Source organism: Gobio gobio, assembly GCF_949357685.1.
Source record: "Gobio gobio genome assembly, chromosome: 11".
Taxonomy (NCBI): domain Eukaryota; kingdom Metazoa; phylum Chordata; class Actinopteri; order Cypriniformes; family Gobionidae; genus Gobio; species Gobio gobio.
Window position 1 is genome coordinate 35860275 of NC_137104.1, and position 18899 is coordinate 35879173.

General features: G+C 36.5%; 2 protein-coding genes across 13 annotated transcripts; both read left to right on the top strand.

Annotated features, from left to right (window-relative positions):
• The first annotated feature begins 307 nt into the window (after positions 1-307).
• ccdc126 (coiled-coil domain containing 126) lies at positions 308-3815 on the top strand. 6 transcript variants are annotated; one of them, XM_079828662.1, is made up of 4 exons: positions 308-416; positions 543-624; positions 1526-2048; positions 2970-3815. In XM_079828662.1, exons 3-4 carry the CDS (start codon positions 1814-1816, stop codon positions 3239-3241), a joined length of 507 nt encoding a protein of 168 aa, XP_079684788.1. In that variant the 5' UTR covers positions 308-416; positions 543-624; positions 1526-1813; the 3' UTR covers positions 3242-3815. The 6 variants fall into 6 exon arrangements, with proteins under 6 accessions (XP_079684788.1, XP_079684786.1, XP_079684790.1 ...); XM_079828660.1 differs by adding an exon at positions 762-872 and having other exon boundaries at positions 308-624; positions 1789-2048; positions 2970-3814; XM_079828664.1 differs by having other exon boundaries at positions 1789-2048; positions 2970-3808.
• Positions 3816-4060: 245 nt separating this feature from the next.
• On the top strand, positions 4061-11638 carry tra2a (transformer 2 alpha homolog). Of its 7 annotated transcripts, none has more exons than XM_079828812.1 (11): positions 4064-4216; positions 4810-5123; positions 5454-5581; positions 5677-5836; positions 7456-7509; positions 8072-8098; positions 8260-8448; positions 10130-10245; positions 10327-10485; positions 10901-10971; positions 11160-11635. In XM_079828812.1, the coding sequence occupies exons 2-11, from the start codon at positions 5112-5114 to the stop codon at positions 11168-11170; spliced, it is 927 nt and encodes a 308-aa protein (XP_079684938.1). In that variant the 5' UTR covers positions 4064-4216; positions 4810-5111; the 3' UTR covers positions 11171-11635. The 7 variants fall into 7 exon arrangements, with proteins under 7 accessions (XP_079684939.1, XP_079684938.1, XP_079684941.1 ...); XM_079828816.1 differs by having other exon boundaries at positions 4071-4216; positions 4810-5132; XM_079828815.1 differs by lacking the exon at positions 8072-8098.
• The last annotated feature ends 7261 nt before the right edge of the window (positions 11639-18899 follow it).

Sequence of the window (18899 nt, forward strand, 5' to 3'; positions counted from 1 at the left end):
AATACTACAAATGTACGTCTTTTGGCTGGAAAAAAAAAGTTTTTTGATCAAATCATGTTATATAAAGTTGTAAAAATCATATTTCCAGAACGTTTTATTCGTACATGTCTGCTCTAACTTTTGTGTCCATCAGTCACACACGCACATACAATGACTCGAGGACCATCTATGTCGAAGACCGCTCGAAACATTTCTGTTCGTTTCGTGTTCAGTCCAATATTAAAGAATTGTTCAGACGATTTTGTAAACCGACTCATTGGAAAGATTCGACTCATAAGAACAATTCATTCACAAACCGGACATCGCTGATGCGTAACGTGACGTCGTACGCAATATGTCGTGTTGTCACCGCAGGGAAATACTCAACATTTTTCTCTGTTTGTTCCTAGTTTCCCCACATCAGGCGGCTCCGAATGGTGATCTGGCATTTATTTTTAGGCGGTTTAGCTATAAAATATTTCGCTTTTTACTTTATACAGAGACGCCTACCTTGAAGTTCTGCTGCAGTTTGAATAATGTTTTAATATACCAATTTTTTTAAGGCTGCCAGCCATGCAAAACGTGCTAAGAAGATGTCAACAATTTGGAGTCAACGAATCTGTCACCTTGACTAAAGCATTTAAGGTAATTTCTATATGAGATATGCTGCTTTAGTGGTTTCATCAGGCTGTTCCAGCGGTTTAAGTTAATATGTTTCCCACCCGGCCTTTTTTTTCTTAGAATGTGTGTGTGCGATAGTAATATAGTCGATTGCTTTACAGTCTGCAGACCGAGCGAAAATCATCAAACAAGCACGTGTCGATGGCTGATAAGAGTCCAGCCTGAATATGCTGAACGGTTTTTGATTTGCTTATGCTTCTTGCCTGCCCAATGTCAGTGATCCTATTTTTTATTTTATTTTTTGTATCATAACGGTTTTATGATAACATCAGCAGCTAAACTGAGTTGATAAATAACTTTCTGACATTGTTTAACTAATCATAGTCTTTTCAGCAAGGCATGATATGTCTGACCTCAGCGTTTTAACCCAGTTTTATCCTGTAATTCCCATCTTAAATTTCATGCGATTATGCTTTGACAACTTTCCAAACGAAAACAATAGCTTGACAGGGTGGAGCACACACACACACACATAATGTAAACTACCTGTACTTTGATCACTCTTTGTTTATGAAAGTCACAAGCTTGAACAACATTTAGTCTTGACTTATATAATGAAAGTGCAAAAACAATATCGTGGTGCTGTTTTTGTGGTGCAGAGAATTAAAATTGGTCATGTTTCTCTCCTGCGTTATTAATTCATTTAAAGCACCATTCTAGTGAGTGATTTGTGATTGGGTGGAGAATAGTACTCTGACCATAGAGAAGGAGAGCGATGACAAGGTTCCGTAATTTATTCATGCAAACTGAAATGTGAGGCTTTGCAAGATAAGTGCACGTTCATAAAATATATTATGTATGGTCAAGTACCATTTTATATAATTAATCCTCATATTTTTGCTTGTTTGTGTGTGGTTTTTTACAGATATTCCTTGCACCTAACCCCCATTGATAAAAATACCCCACACACACACACACACACACACACACACACACACAATTCATCCATCTTCCGCCCTGTTAATTCCTTAGGCAAAAATACAGAACAGCTAAACAAATGCATGAGATCAGTGACCTTATTACCAATCTTTCTCCCCATTCCTCCACTCCACTTTTTCACGAATGAACTATTCCCAGCCCTGACCTTGACTCTTTTAAACCTGTCCCCACCCCATCCCCTTAACCCAGGTCCCATCAGACCTGCAGCATTGTCATGCTGGGCTGTCTGCTGCGTAGGAGCATGTCTCACAAACTGAGTATGTTTCTGGTGCTCTTCGGCCTGGCCTGGTGTTTGCTGCTGCTTCACTACACCGTCACACAACCACGCCGGCAGAGCAGTGCAGAACTCCGCCAACAGATCCTTGAGCTCAGCCATCGCTATGTCAAAGTCCTTAGCGAGGAGAACCAAAATCCTTCCAGTCCTCATGGCACCTCCATGGCAGGATATGGTAAGTATTTATTTTTATTCATTATTTAATCACCTTCATTGTGTTCCAAACTGTATGCTGTTTTATAGTGTTCAAAAGCACTGTAATGTATCGTAAAAACAGTCCATACGACTTGCCTGCTAAATTCTAAATAGATTTTCGAAGTCATAGAATAATTTTGTGCGATGAATAGAACGAAATTGATGTCTAGCAAATGTTGCTTCCCGTGTGTCTTTTAACCAAACAAAATTTCAGTTTTATTACATTTTATTACATTTTTATGTAATAAAATGTTACACTTTACAATAAGGTTTAATTAATTAACATGTGTTAATGCAATATCTATCATGAACTAAAAATGAAAAAAAAAAAAAAAAAAAATTATTATAGCATTTATTAATCTAGGTTAATATATATATACAGCTTTTGTGTCGAGTGTCCCAAGTGTCGAGGTGTCCATGAACAAGACACCTAACCCCAGCTGTCGACGAGCTGGATGGCGCCTTGCATGGCTGACACCGCCGTTGGTGAATGAATGGGTGAATGTGAAGCAATATGTAAAGCGCTTTGGATGACCATGCGCTATAATATATAATATGCGTTGAAAGCGCTATATAAATGCAGTCCATTTACCATTTTTTATTTTAAAAATGTTGAAATTAATATTACTTAAGATTAATAATAATAGAAGTATTGTGTTAGTTCAGGTTAACTAATGTTGTTACCTAATGTTAACAAATGAAACCTTATTGTAAAGTGTTTACATACGTAATTCTTTTACATTATCTTGTAAAAAATGAACATTATTCTTATTCATGCTTTTTTTTTTGCTTGTAAAGTGTATGTGAAAGAACAGCCTACTTAGCATTCTGGATGGGTGTGTCAGAAAGAGGTTTAGAAATAACATAATACTAATCTTTCCATTATCTCTTTTTGCTGAAGCTGACCTGAAGAGGACAATTGCTGTGCTGTTAGATGATATTCTCAACCGTTTGGTGAAGCTGGAAGGGAAAGTGGAGGCTGCTGTGAATGCTTCTGTGCACAACATCTCCCATCCTGCTGCTGGTGCCGGCACTCTCCTTGCTGCCAAAGTTACTGTTTCCAGGCCCACCAAACAAAATATGCCTGCCCACCGGCCAGACAGGCGCAGTAACCCTCTGCAGTTCCTGCCACAATCACCTGACAGACCACATAAGCCGCATTCTTTAAAATAACAAACTGTGGCCATGGACATCTTCTGTGTCACTTACAGCAAAGACTGTACAGAGATAAATAAAAATATAAATATATTTTTAGACTAAAGCTGCTTTTAGACATTTTTTTTTGTTGTGCACTTGAGCTTCAGCTTGATTGTTTTGTCTTTTATTCATGGATCAGAAATATATTTTATAACTTAAGTGCAATAGAAAATATAAGACCTGAGAGAGTGATAGGATGAAGTTTTTGATATACAGATGAGTGATTCATAATGTATTTGCAAAAAAACTCCATGCACAGCATCATCTCCACAGCTAGCTACTGGTGTTTAGTGCACTTAAATGGATTCCTGAGCTAAGTCACCTTTTAATTGTTTGGGTTACATGCGTTTTTACGCATAAACTATTGAACAGTGGAGAAAATGAGCTGATCCAAAGAATATTCTCTCTGAATAGGTGATTGATGTTTTTATTGCAGGCTGGTTTGAGTGGGGATTTACCTCAAAAATGAATGCAGCATTAAGCTTTCAACAGGAACTATACCCCCAGTAACTACAACTCAATCCATACAATAAAAGATGTACCAGACTTGATTTGTGTCGTTGTATGCAAGAGTTGAAAACACATATTTGTGCCATTAACGTGATCAAATGAAACAGGACATTTATCCAAAGTGCTTCAATTAACACCATGGTTTATGTACCGTGTCAATACAATACTGTTTATTTTATTTTATACTGTCGATTTATAATCGGTAATTTATATCTATATTTCTTCTATCTATCCATCCGTCCCCAAACATTGAGGAGGATGTGACGTATTAGTTGAGTCGCCTCCCATAGTTCCCCTCGCGCTTCAGCTAGTCAGCCATTTTCTGCAGTTACATTGAGAGCGGAAGTCTTCGAGGAAGAATATCTTCATTTCATTTTGCTTTTGCCAATCATTAATATTTTAAAAATGAGTGATGTCGAGGAGCCACAATTCGAGGGGAGGGTAAGCATTACTGTTGTGTTAACCGTTGTGCAATTTACTTTCAAACATTCTTTCTTTCTCGCAGTAACGCTCGATTCGTGAACAGCTAGCTGCCTCTTTCTTTTGTTTATTTACAACTTAACTGCGCAGATAGATCAGCTGATACACACTTAACGGTTAATAATTCGCAAAACATTTAATATTTATTCACTTTAGAGGTTATAGGTATTTTACAATGTTGAAAATAGAATAAATGTAATTACGCTGTTTGGTTGAATAAGTCAATGATTTTAACCAGCATGTATTTATATATCAATGCCCTTTTGGTAGTGTATTACCTACTGGTCCTACAATAGTACAGATGTTTATTAGGAATATGTTAATACATGAGATTCAATTACTACCACATTCACACAATAGCAGCCTGTGTTACTTTTGGTTTCTCTTTCCAACGTTTCTGATCTTTCCCTACCTTCTGTCTCTTACATCATATGATTATCTAACCAAACCAACATCTGTGTTTCAAAAGGAGTGGTAAAATTTGAATAGTTCAATTCATTTTTCCCTAAATTTCCCATGATCTTAATTGCTCTGAATGTTCTTTTTTCATTAAGGTTATTGGTCGTGAAGGATTTGAAGAGTTAAGGCCAAGAATGTGGAAGAATATTCAAGATAAAAGAAGGCTTTTACAGAGAAAATGTTTACAGAGCAGACGGTTAAGTGGGAAGGGGAAAAAAAGAACGGAAGATCGGTCAGATAGAAGCACGCTCGCATTTTGTCTAAAGCAGAAAAAAGAAAAGAGGTTTCAGATTGGGGTGAAGAAATGAAAAGGAGAGGAAAAATGAAAACTGAACAAATGAAGACCGAAGAATAAAATGCCTGAGAGAAAGGAATAGCCTATACTGAAAACAGAAGAATGAATGAGTCCGTAGGTTAAGTAAATGCAAAATTTGTGTTCCAAGTGTCTTTTTAATCTCTCTTTGATGATCATTTGCATGTTTGTAGCTTTACTATGGTGATTCGGCTAAAGAACAAGCATCACAAGGACCTTTGTAAATGTATCGATAATGTTATTAGCATTTTTTTTTTATTCCATGATATAATTTAAGTAATTCTAACACTTTCCTCCACAGCTGAATTAAAGTTTATGTTTGGATTTCTGCAATTATGAATGTGGTGTGTGTGAGTGTGTTAGTTAGTTAGCTTGCTTTGTGAATGTTTGTCTTGTAAATATTCTAACACATTGCTGTGACATTAGGAATCCCGCTCGCCATCCAAATCGGCGCGGGGCAGTCCTGCCCAACCCAAGACGGAGAGCAGGTCTGGCACTCCCAGCCCTTCCCGAGCATCCAAACGTTCTGATTCAAGATCCCGCTCCAAGTCCAGGTTAGTCCATACATTAGCCGAATGTCATGAAGCCGTTTCCTGACCGGCTTCATGTCTGTTTATATCTCTCACACTCTGTTTTTGGTCCTTTCCAGGTCCCGCTCTCGTCGGCATTCAAATCGTCGCTACAGCCGTTCTCGGTCTCACTCCCACCGGAAAAAGTCTCGTTCTCGCTCATATAGTCCTGAATACCGACGCAGACGGAGCCAGAGCACATCGCCCATGTCTAACCGCCGCAGACACACTGGCAGCCGGGTAAGTATAATGGTTTGGGGTCAAAGTTCAAAGGGGCCAATGTAATACCTTGTCATTATTTATTCACCTTCATATCATTGCAAACCCATGTACTGTTTATTTTTTTACATACGTTTTTTGCTTTGTTTTTTTAAAAATACATTTTATCCCAAGTCATAAAATAAATAACCGCATACAGTAGTGGTTCTCAACCAAGAAGCCGGGGGTCTCAGCAAACTTGTAGGGTTGGCTGCAGGATGACAATGAAAGTATTTAAATTAATAAATTATTTATTATTAATATATTCAAATGCTGAAGAACATAAAATGAGGAAGTAAATGGCAATCATATTTCCCCCCTCTCAATGTATATTGTCCTTTTTGAAGTCACAAAATTATGGTTAATTGATTTAATGTTAAGGGTTAGTTCACCCAAAAAGGAAAATTCTGTCAGTAATTACTCACCCTCATGTTGTTCCAACCATGTAAGACCTTCGTTCATCTTCGGAACATAATTTAGTATATTTTTGATGAAATCTGAGAGCTGTCTCACTCCTCCATAGGCTTTCAGAGGGACTGAAACTTGATGGCCCAGAATAGTAAGTAAAAACGTCATTTAAGGAGTCCAAATGACTACAGTGGCTCTGTATTAAGTCTATCATGCGACGAAAATACTTTTTGAGCGGAAAAACAACAAAAATAACGACTTTATCACACTATTATTGTTGTTCAATTTGAGCCTCTGACGAGAGTTCGCAGCAGTGCCACGACGCATGCGCGAGAACTGAGATTACGGCGTTCTTCTACTACTACTTGACTGGCTGCTCACTCTTTCGGAGTAGGGTTAATCTCAGTTCTCGCGCATGCGTCGTGGCACTCCCGCGAACTCTCATCAGAGGCTCAAATTGAACAACAATAATAGTGTGATAAAGTCGTTATTTTTGTTGTTTTTCCGCTCAAAGTATTTTCGTCGCATGATAGACTTAATACAGAGCCACTGTAGTCATTTGGACTCCTTAAATGACATTTTTACTTACTATTCTGGGCCATCAAGTTTCAGTCCCTCTGAAAGCCTATGGAGGAGTGAGACAGCTCTCAGATTTCATCAAAAATATACTAAATTATGTTCCGAAGATGAACGAAGGTCTTACATGGTTGGAACAACATGAGGGTGAGTAATTACTGACAGAATTTTAATTTTTGGGTGAACTAACCCTTTAATACTCCCAGTTACCTATTAAAAAAAACTAAAAGGTTTTGGGGGGAAAAAGCAACTTTGTCATAATTGCAGCTGAAAATTACTGGAAATATCTTAGCCTGTATTAAATTGGAGGAATTTCGAATCAAAAAGTTTGAGAACCACTGGCTTACAGGTTCGTGACAACATGAGGGTGAGTGAATAAGGACAGAATGTTCATTTTTGGTTATGTGGTCCTGTTTTTGTTAAAAGATTTAACAAGCTACACTTAAAACGCAACACAATTTGATTTAGTTCAAGACCCTGTTATGTATTTTTAAAAAGTGATGTGTAAACGTGTTTCTGTTTTGTACAAAATGCATGCAAACCCCCATCACAGACACACGGGGACGAGCATGACTGTCTTTAATAACTCCTTTCATTCCTTCTTATTACATCAACAGAGCTCACACAGCCATGACTCCAAAAAAGACTCGCACAGTCATGGTGACGCCAGGGTATGTGGACCTTTCTTAACCTTTTAACAATGACCACTGTTGCCTTTTAAAGGGGTTAAGAGGTCCATGTGGTGACTTTTGCTTTTTAAGAATCACTTTGTCCTCCTGCAGTGACTGTGAAGGCTCTTCAGACGGCTCATGCAATGACCATATTCATACTGTATTGCCTTAAGAAATGTTTTGTTGGATGGAAAGCTGTAATGTTAGTTCTTGCATCAAAAATCACTGTAACAGGGGTTATTAAATACTGTCACACAGTTACCTGGAGGAGAAATTTCAGGGAATTAAGCTGTCATGTTGACTTGCCGTCCCACCAGGGAAAGCAGTGAAGTATTCCCTGAAAAATGGTACATCCATCACTCTTGGAGGGGTGTAACAATAAACACTGGGAAACCTAGACTGGTTATTACATGCAAAAAGAATGTTGAGCTGCTTTCCATCACGTCCAGTAATTATTTAATGTCATTGCATGTGAAATATTTTCTGTGGTCTCAAATTTGAACATTCACACTAAAAGACAAAGAAATTAATTGCAGCATGTATTTTTTTTCTTTTGTTAAAGTTAATGTCTCATCAAAGATGCGATAATGTAAGTTTAATATTTATATATTTATATGAACTGTAATATTTGTTATACAAATTTAAATGAAAGGTCATTGACACAATGTTGCATTGTTTCCGTGCAGTTCAACAGTATTGGTATTCTAAATCATCTGTGTTCTAGTGCTCACACCTCTGTCCCTCTTACAGGCCAATCCAGACCCAAACACATGTCTGGGTGTGTTTGGTCTCAGTCTGTATACAACAGAGCGAGACCTGAGAGAGGTCTTCTCACGTTACGGCCCTTTAGCCGGTGTCAATGTTGTCTACGACCAGCGAACGGGACGCTCTCGCGGTTTTGCCTTCGTTTACTTTGAGCGCATCGACGATGCCAAAGAGGTACGTCCCCAACTGGAAATGACCTGCAAATGCTTGTTCGTGGGCTAAGAGGTTTAGTGATTGACTTAATGGCAGCCTAAGGACAACTTCGGATTACCTGTTGTAACCAAGGGCCAGTTGTTCAAAAGTAATCTAATTGGATTTCGGCTATCGGATTGGACCAAATCTTGAAAATCGGTTCAAAAGAAAAAAAGGATTCTGAAATTAGATTGGATACAATCTTGATCTGGATCAAATCATCAGTTTGTGTTGTTGAAAACTTTTTAGTAAGATTGGGATTGGGAATTTTTTTATATAATTTTGAAACTGGTCAAAAAATGCAACATTTCATGTAATATACACACAGACATATTTTTTATTTTACTCTTGATCAGTTGAACTGTTAAAGTAATACATTAGAAGTAGACATTAGGCTACCTATTAAGCCTTTTCGTCAACCTACAGTACAGTTAAAAAAAATGTTGGTGCCATAAAATAATCCCCAAACAGCTGTAAATATCAAACAAAATTTATTATATTTAATTTAAAGTGTTTTTATCACTGTTTGTGATCTACAATGGCACAATCATAAGAGATGAACCAGTCAAAAGTTTTTTTGCGAGCGAACGCAAAGTTTCTCGCTACACAACTTTTGGTGTATTTTTTTTTTCCCCCATCTCACATTTTTTTCCATCTCCATGTCCCTTTTTGTGGCTCCATAGAGCACTATTAATCCAGATTTAGTCATCTGAAAAAGTGTGTATCTGGATCAGGGTGATCCAATCCAATTTTGCTTTGAAAAACCAGCACAAAAGTAAAATGGATTACCTGATCCTGGATAGCAAAACATGGGATTTCCAAATCCAGATCATTCTGGTCCAGATTAAATTTTTTGAACAACTGGCCCTTAGTGAACACTTTGACTTGTAAAGAGTTTCCTATATAAAATCTGGAAATATCAGGCCATTTCTGTTTTCCAGGCCTGGAATAGTCATGGTAATTTCAGTATTACAATCAGACTTGTTTCAAAATATTCTGCTATATATTCTTTGTATGCAATAGTAAGGTGAGCAAATTATTCTTTTGAATTGGATTTTTTTCTTCTTGAATAAATCCGTTAAACAGTCTGCTGTCTGAATGATCAATTAGTGAATCGGTCTGTAAAACTTCCATAATATATTATTATTTTTCTTTTTTCTTATGTAATTATCTAATAAATGACTGGGAAGCAGGGATGCACGTTTATATACATTTATACCATATCCTTTTTATTTATCAATATAATTATATATTGGGTGATAATCCCGTATTGTATACTTAATTGCGCAAATTGCATGCTAATTTCCCCAATCTTTACATTTTAGATTACCTTTTCCATTGTCTGATGCTCTTTCTGTTGTCATTTACTCTCTCTCTCTCTCGTCATTCCAAACATGTATGACTTTTTATTTTGCAAAATAAAGATATTTTAAAGAATGTTGGGAACCAAACCGTTTTGGTTCCCAGTTACTTCCATTGTATGGTCAAAGAGACATTTCTCACAATATATTTTTACGTTCCACAAAATGTAAATTAAATGATGAATTCCCATTTTAACTACCTTTTTAAACCTTTAATCTATCAAAAGACATTTTCAATTATATTTTTTTCAGGGCTCTGTGAGTGAATCTTGTCTAAAAAGACCATTTGTCCCTCACTATAGGCAATGGAGCGGGCTAATGGCATGGAGCTGGATGGAAGACGCATCAGGGTGGATTATTCTATCACTAAACGTCCACACACACCCACACCAGGGATCTACATGGGTCGGCCCACACAGTGAGTATTTTACAGGCAAGAAAAACAAAAAGTGGCCTAGTGGGATGGTTTTTAATAACACTTCAAATATGACTCTTTTAGTAATGGAGGAGGTGGTGGTGGTGGTGGTGGTGGCGGCGGCGGCGGAGGTGGCGGCGGCGGCGGAAGCAGCAGCAGCAGCGGTGGCCGGAGGCGAGACTCATATTATGATCGTGGCTATGACAGATATGATCGCTATGACGAGTATGACTACAGATACAGGTATCATTACAATAGTTGGCAAAAGTGATGTCTGGATATGTTTTTAATTACCAAGGTCAATTAAGCCATCAAAATATGAGGGGGGAATATAATATAACATATACATGCAATGTTTGGCCAAAAATTGCATAGAAAAACAAAAAGCATACATTGACTACAGTATAATCAGTTATTAGTATTTCGTTGGTCACTCTTGTTTTCTTTGTATGACAGCCGTTTCATTGCACGGCATGTTTCATTGCATTCTCACAAATAAAACACATTTTTAATCAAATTTGAATAAAGGGTGAAGTTGTCAACTTTTTTAGGCCGGACATCACTTATGGCCACCACTGTGTACTGCAGCGTGTCAAACATTTCCATTATGCTAAATGTGAAGTCCTTTTGGATTCTAATACATTCTTCTCTTTTCCAGCAGGAGGCGCTCTCCGTCACCTTATTACAGCCGGTACAGGTCTCGCTCAAGATCTCGCTCATACAGCCCACGTGAGTGGATTTAAACCCCTTGATCAATCTAAATTTTCCACATATGCTCAAGTACATGCCTGCTTTATAAGCCACAGTTTCTAGAATGTATTACTCATGAAATCCCATCATTCACCGGTTAGCTAGCAGAATCATGTACCGTGTGATGGATATTTTAATCATGCTAATATAACTTTTATGTTTTGCAGGACGATACTAAGAAGATCCTGATGACTTCTTTCTTTTTGCCTGTTTGCATCAAGCTATACATTTATATAAAAACATGAAGTACAAGTAAACTCACTGTACTGGAGAGATTTGTTAAATAAATGTCTTAATTTGTAGACTTCTTAGTATGTAAGTTTAAGGTTTGTGGAGATCATAAATACTGTCATCATAGGGTTTTATGTTTGAGACTTTTTGTGTAGTGTGCTTGTATGGTGTGATATGAGTTTTCTTATATACTGGGCATCTTTTAGCGGGTATGTATGCTGTATTAAGAGAGAGTGTGAGTTGCTGTACGCTTGTGTGATAGAGCATCATGTACTTGAGAAAGCAGGCTGAGATTGCTTCTGGTTATCTGTGACAAAAAAACAACAACTTTATTTTCAGGAGTAATTTGTGTTGCTTTGTTTCTTAAGAAATAAAGAGCTCAAAATAAAATGTGCTTCTTTCTATTCTGACAAGCCATGCTTTGATGTGCTACTTAGTCTTGTGAATGTGCTTAAAAGCTGTGAATACAAGCATAGATTATTTCAGTAATGTACTACACAGGATTTACAGTTTTTCTCCATTGATTTGGCTCATTTCTTGAAACAGAAATTACATTCTCAAAACAACATGGACAAATCTCCAAACCACTTGGCAATTGTTCACAACAGAATAGCATTTCTCATTCATTTCATCAAATTGCAAATGTCTAAGTACATGTCTCAATGTCTCAGTACATCTTTGCAAATTATTAAGTACAGGTAGCCTACATTTAGCACAATTTCCAAGTGAATAGATCTTGTTGATCTAAACTGATTGTTTGATTCTCAGTCTAATGGTCGTTCGCTCCAAAACGTATCAGCATAATTTCATTGTATAAGTCATCACATGCACAATAGTCTGTTCAATTGTCAAAATTAGTCAAGAACATCATACCATGAATACCATATATGAATCCCTTGGAACATTTGATAAATTTATTACAGCAATTGACAGTCAGGTGAAACTAGAACTTGACTAATGAAGGAGGACTTTCACATATCTCAGTTGACCAATCAAACAGTATGTTTAGTTACCTGACAGGTGCTGTCCATGACTGTGAATGCTGCCAAACATATATGTAAAGAGCTTGACCATGCAGGACCAGTACAATTTCTGAACATGGAGGCACCTGGCCAAGTAAATGAACATGGGCAACTGCCTGCTCGAGGAAGAGGAAGAGTGAGGATGAGAGGGGGAGCCCGTGGGGGAAGAGGGGTAGAGAGGAGAAGAGAGGGGTGGGAAGGGGGTAGAGAGGGGTATAGAGGGGAAGGGGAAGAGAGGGGTAGGAAGAGGTAGACCTGGAGTAGGATGTGGCCAAAGAAGAGACGGACCAAATTTATCAGATGCGATTCTACTGAGTACCCATGGGTTGTCTTTGAGAGAGGCTGGACAGAGACTTCAGCCCAACCTCAGCAGATATAAAAAAACAAACCTTTGAAAATGCATGAATGAATCGAATGATTTTACAAATGTGGAGAGAACTAAATATTTTCATCAATATGCAGTACTGGTCTTGTGTGTACTGTTTGGTCCATATATTTACTTTACTCTAACAATATCTCTGAAAAATATCAAACCCAGATTATATAATTAGAAAAGTAGAAATTTTACAATATTACAAGTGTTTACAGTAAGATTGAGAACAGCAGCGTGTGGATGGCCAGGAGGGTGAGGACGGTAATTTTCATAGTTTTTTTGTTTGTGTGTTATATTACAGTATATTATGCTGTATACATTTTCTTTTTACGCTGATGTATGGAAGTTACTTTATGTGTATGAATGATAATGGTTACAATTTCCTTGGCAGTATGAGTGCAATGTGTGATGTCAAACCTTGGAGGCTACTCTTCCCCTAAAATCCTGTTTCTTTTTTTTCTTTTTTTTCAGTTTTATACACAATTGTATTATGTTAGCTAGACAAAAATGAAGGACTGGGCTAAGACTGAAAGGTGGACATGAGGGATATTTCAATGGTCCTCTGCCATAGTGACAAAACATCTAAACATTTTGACTCGCAGTGCTTACACAATGCCAAAGGGACGAAGCATTTTGGGGGCACTGACTGTTTAAATGAGAAGGACATTTTGTTTTGACACATGAGTGAACTGTTTTGGGAGAGGTATGAGCTTTTGCAGGTGAACCATCCACGTTATTTTGGCAAAAGCACCAAGAGTGTTGAGAACGTCCGGTCTGTTTCAAGAAATGAGCCAAACCAATGAGAAGGATCTTTGCCATTTTGGTGGCACTGACTATTTATATGGGAAAGGAATTTAGTTCTGAAGCATGAGTGAACAGTTTTGGGAGAGATATTAGCTTTTGCAAGTGAGCTATAGTGTTGTGCTGAACTGTAAGACAGTTTTGCCAAATGATCTTACAATTTTGAGAATGTAATTTCTGTTTCAAGAAATGAGCCAAACCAATGGAGAAAAACTGTAATGTCAGCTTGCCTTAATTTTGAGTACTGAATTTTACATCAAAAAATGTGTGAAGAAACATCTAAATTATTGTTAAGAAATTAGTTTAATAATAATGTTGAGTAGCTTTTTTTAAAAAGTGTGGTTTTTCCTATTACAAATGTTTTTTAATTATTTTAAACTTAAAAAATTAAAATATCCAAATGCTTGGATTGTATTAATGCCATAATTAGGTCATGATATTAATGATAGGTGAAAAACATTTATAATTTGCATGATTATCAGATTGTGTTGTTATAATGCAATGAGATGTAAACAAAACTCTTTTAAATCATGTTCTTTATTATTACCTGGAGAGGTTTCATACAAATCATACAACAACAATTTTTACAATACAAAGGTGATAGTAACAATTTAATTCCAAAACACTTCAAGTAAATGCTTCTGCATTTTGTGTAAAACGTGTAATAAATACAATAGAGTATATACCCATGTTCTGTTTTTAATGCACTCAATCTCTGTAATATGTAACATTCCATTACACAGCTGCTTTGCTTAAGCATGGGCTGAATACATGCTGACCTCACTGTTTATAGTACACATTTATTGTTGGTCAAATAGGAAAAATATAAATTTCAGTAACCCTTTTTAGAAACTTTAATTGACACAAACATTATTATATAACAGACATTAATTAACATGCATTCAATTTGTTCAAAATGCCATTATAGTATATACATTTTGTGTCAAGAGGGTCCGCAGATCACCTTAAAAGATGCCTTTGTGAATGGGTTTCAGCTACCTATATTAAAGTATGAGAACAATCCTGCAAGGTTCTCCATTAGAGGAGCATGGAGGAGTTGGCTACGTTAGACTGTCGGCCATATTGTTTTCACCTACCCAGGCATTTCAGATCAGTGGAGTGGAAGAGTAAAGGAAGTTCTGAGACAAGACCATTGTTTAGATTCCACTCCCTGGTGTGACCAGGAAGTGACATGAGGCCAACACTCCTAAAATTTCATTAAAAGTACTTTTTAATATATATAAAAAAATTAGCACATCAGTCTACAGAGACTACAAAACAGACTGGTGGGCAAAACAGACTGGACTGCCTCTCCTATAAAAGTCAATTAACTCTAAAAAGATCCTTGATCAAAACATCACAGGTTTTTCTTAGTAAACATAATAAAAATTCATAATATGATCATATGAGACTTTATTCTTTTACTGTGATGTGGTGCATTGAGTTAATACATTTTAAATTAGCTTGAGAAGAAAAAGGATCATGTTTAAAAGTCATTGTGTATTTCTCTGCAATTGTCTGCTTTTTAAAATTCTTGATAATCAATCTTTAAGATCTTAAATATGCAATAAAACCACTGACTGCATATTTGCTCAAAGAACTTTAACAAACTCAAGTGTCATTAAAAAAAGACATCACACAAAAATATGCCATCCTCTCTTATACGTCAACTTTCACACAGAATAAGCTAAATGTTTAAGCCACACAACTGTAAAATACCTTACAATATTTTATTTTATTACATATTTTTATTCCTTCGTTTCCAGACCATTCCAGCAATTGAAATAATAATTCAGGTGACTATTGGATGCATTAAATAACATTCTTTACTCTGAAGAATGTCCTTGAATTTGTTTTGTAGATATTCTTCAGTGCACATTATCAATTTGTTAGCATTCATCCAGTTAGTGCAACTAAATAATTCCTACACCAGAAATGTTCCTGAAAATGAGTACATTATACGAAACACTCAAAATATAATAGCTTGCATAAGTACAATTTATTCTTATTCTTGTGCTTTACGAAAAAACATTTCCAGGAACGTTGGACATTCGTAGCATTTAACGCTTTTGTAAGTTATTGTACACTTTTTATTTACTTAAGAGTGAGACAACTAATGTCTAGCTAGCTTTGTTCTGCTTGAGACAATGAACAAAGGATTAGACTTGTTTTTCAGGTCTGTTATGATCTTCAGATATTACACACTGCACTTAAACAGCCCCTCTAGCCAAGCATGTATGAAACATTTATATTAAACCTCTTATTATTTCCAATCCTCTGTGTGTTAGCATTCAAGGAGCCCCAGATAAAGCTTGCAGAGCTTTGATTTTTGAGGCCCCACAGTCAAAGGTCAGGCCCTCCTCGTCACATAGGTTATGTAACTTTTTTTCTTAAAATGAATTTGAGACCAATAGGCCATTAGTAAATCTCATTTTTTGTTCTCAAATCAATATAAAAAATAAACATGTTTTTTTAGCAATCAAATATTAAGAGAATATACAAGGATAGCTTTATACAGGCCACGGTTTTAGATTCATTATTATTTTTGTTGTTTTATTTCTTTTCTTTCTTTATGGATCACAATAATCATTATTCCTTATCAATATCTCAAATAATATTAAGGGAAATGAGTAATAAGTAAAACTTCCAACTTTACATTGTGTAAACAATAATAATAATAATAATACAAATACAAATGTTCTGCAACAAAACATTTAAAATTGTATTTGAGCTTTCAAAGTCTTTCTTTCAAATAGCGAAACAGAATAAATTGAATGAATAACTCAATGAACGTATACGTAACCTACAGTCTCAACAATTACTGACTAAATACCCAACACATTGTTTAAGATGACATTAGTAACCTAAAAAAGTTTGTTGCGTGTAATTGTGACGCTTTTTGAAGTAAATATACGAATTAAACATGAACACAGGAAGCAGGTTCGAAAAAAACTATTGGAAGATGTGATTCAGTACCGCCATTTTCTGTATAAATAGCCTACGGTGGTTCACTCAGCCAAAAACATAAACATCGACTAAATTGTCAAAAATATATATAAAACAAAACCAACATAAATGAAGAAGAAGTCGGTTTTTATCAAATTACATATTTGAGAACACAAAACAAAGCTGCTTGCTACACACGAAACGTCCATGAAAGTTTCTGGAAGCAGTTTATTCGCATAAACATGGCGATAACTGCACAGAATGTTCCATACGTTCACTCAACAGGGAACATAATTTGAAAACACGCAAACGGTAAGCTACATAAATCTCAGACAGTACATCAAATACATCTCAACTTGCATAGTATTTAATCCACTGTTCTTCAACGAAAGCGAAGGAAACATCAGTTCTTGCTCTTGTTAGCCTTTTGTTTGTATAGCCTATAAGATTATAGGCTATGGTTAAAACGTAGCCTATGTTATCGTCTGGGTCACTAATTCGACTTAAAACGGCAAACTATCCCGGTGCTTTTAAGGAAAGCCCGTATTTCCATCGTCAAAACAAGATATACCACCCTCAATCCGCGTACTTTATAAACAATGTTTTCCTATAGAAAACGTCTCCCCTGACGGGTGGAGCAACGGGTCGCATTCCTCCTGTTCAATAACAATAACAAGCATTTTAAAGCAACCTCACAAACATACTGCACGAATGTAAAGGTTTAGTGATTTAATAAAGTATGTATTGTCCCAGTCTTTTATATAAAAGTTTACTATAGGAAATGGACGTTGTAAAAGGGGGGCAATGGTATGAAAAGGATCTCCGATCTGACCAACGAATGAGGGGAGGCGAATCCCCCACATATGTACCACACAAAAGGACTGGGTATCAAGAAGTATTACATAAAATAAGAATTTCCGACACATCTCTGAACATATATCCCAACAACCAAGTTTTCAGAATCATAAAATGATCTATACAACACATTCATGCGAACTGCCTCGAAATACCTCATGAAAAAAACGAAGTCCTCCTCCACATTTTCTTTTCTTTGCATGCCTTTATCTTTTAAAACTGAAACGAAAAGAAAATGTATGGTGCATAATGTGTTCCGGTTTCTAGTTTTGATACTGGATGAAGTAATTCTACCACATAGTAGACTTTTCGCGCCTGGATTTGTACAGAAGAGCAGTGGATGAAAACCAATGAATGAACAGTCGACGCAGCAGACAACGAGAGTAGTAAAGCAGAAAGGAGCTGCGCTCTCATTGGTCTCCTGTTCGACCAATAGAAGCGCATCATGTGCGTGCCATTCTACAGTAGTATTTCAGTTGTGCAAGCCATACTACTGGCATTTAGGCCCACATTGAGAAGTCAGCTGTTGTTACTTCTTACACTTTTAGGTGCCATTTAAAGAAACTCGTTCTATGAATTCATAAAAAAAATATATATAATAATATGTCAGAAGAACAAACCGTGATGCTTGTTGTATGGCTTATTCTGGTTGTGTCTCTACGAGTTAAAAAAGGCTTACTTTTATTCTGGTTGTGTCTCTACGAGTTAAAAAAAAGGAGCTAATTAAATATTTGGTAAGATCTGGGATAAAAGTAAATTGACCAGAAAAGGAAACCCCGTTTGTGCCATAAAGCATTGTTTTGGAAAGATTAAATGGGCTAAAGATCAATACGTGGAGAAGAGTAACCCAATTAGTGTTTTAAAAAATAAACAATATCATTTTTATAGTTGCTTTTTTTTTAACTGACTATAATATGCGAGTACCCTGGTGTAGTGGTCTGCTTTAATTATTTTAATAAGTCAAAATCAAAATCAAATCAAATCACTTTATTTGTCACTCTACATATGCACAAGTGCAACAGTAGGTGAAATTCTTAGGTTTTATATTTTTTTAAAAATGGTAAATGGACTGCATTTATATAGCGCTTTTAACAGACCTACGGCCATCCAAAGCGCTTTACATTTTGCCTCACATTCACCCATTCACACACTCATTCACACACCGACGGCGGTGTCAGCCATGCAAGGCGCCATCCAGCTCGTCGGGAGCAGCTGGGGTTAGGTGTCTTGCTCATGGACACCTCGGCACTTGGTCAGGTGGTTATTACTGTTACATCGTTGTTAATACTGTTACATATTTTTTAAATGTAGGCTATCAGGCAGCATATTTATATTATTGTGTGTATTCATGTGACGTTTGGTAAAACCAAAGATGAAAATATAGGAATATTTCTCACTTAAGTTAAACGCCAAGTAGGCCTACATAAATGATCCAAATTCCCTTGAATTAAATCGGAGGAAGCGCCACCCTGGATCGATCACGTAAAAATAAATTGGAAAAAATCATGTAGGCTACTTGACTTTGTGGAAGGGCTTTTCTCATTTTAGAACGACACGATCAGGTTTGCTATATGTCGCAGCTAGCGCAAAAATTGAATCCTCCCTAATTATTAGAAATCTGTCGAACGTGTCATATCCTAGACTTGCGGTGCAGTCATTTTACAACTTAAATATTTACT

Bases quoted from the DNA above. Each gene is read 5' to 3' on its own strand.
- ccdc126 (XM_079828660.1), top strand. From the start codon at position 853: ATGCTTCTTGCCTGCCCAAT. The intron at 873-1,788 runs GTCAGTGATCCT...CCCTTAACCCAG, and splicing joins ATGCTTCTTGCCTGCCCAAT to GTCCCATCAGACCTGCAGCA. The intron at 2,049-2,969 runs GTAAGTATTTAT...TTTTTGCTGAAG, and splicing joins CACCTCCATGGCAGGATATG to CTGACCTGAAGAGGACAATT.
- tra2a (XM_079828810.1), top strand. From the start codon at position 4,181: ATGAGTGATGTCGAGGAGCCACAATTCGAGGGGAGG. The intron at 5,837-7,455 runs GTAAGTATAATG...TTACATCAACAG, and splicing joins GCAGACACACTGGCAGCCGG to AGCTCACACAGCCATGACTC. The intron at 10,486-10,900 runs GTATCATTACAA...TCTCTTTTCCAG, and splicing joins GAGTATGACTACAGATACAG to CAGGAGGCGCTCTCCGTCAC.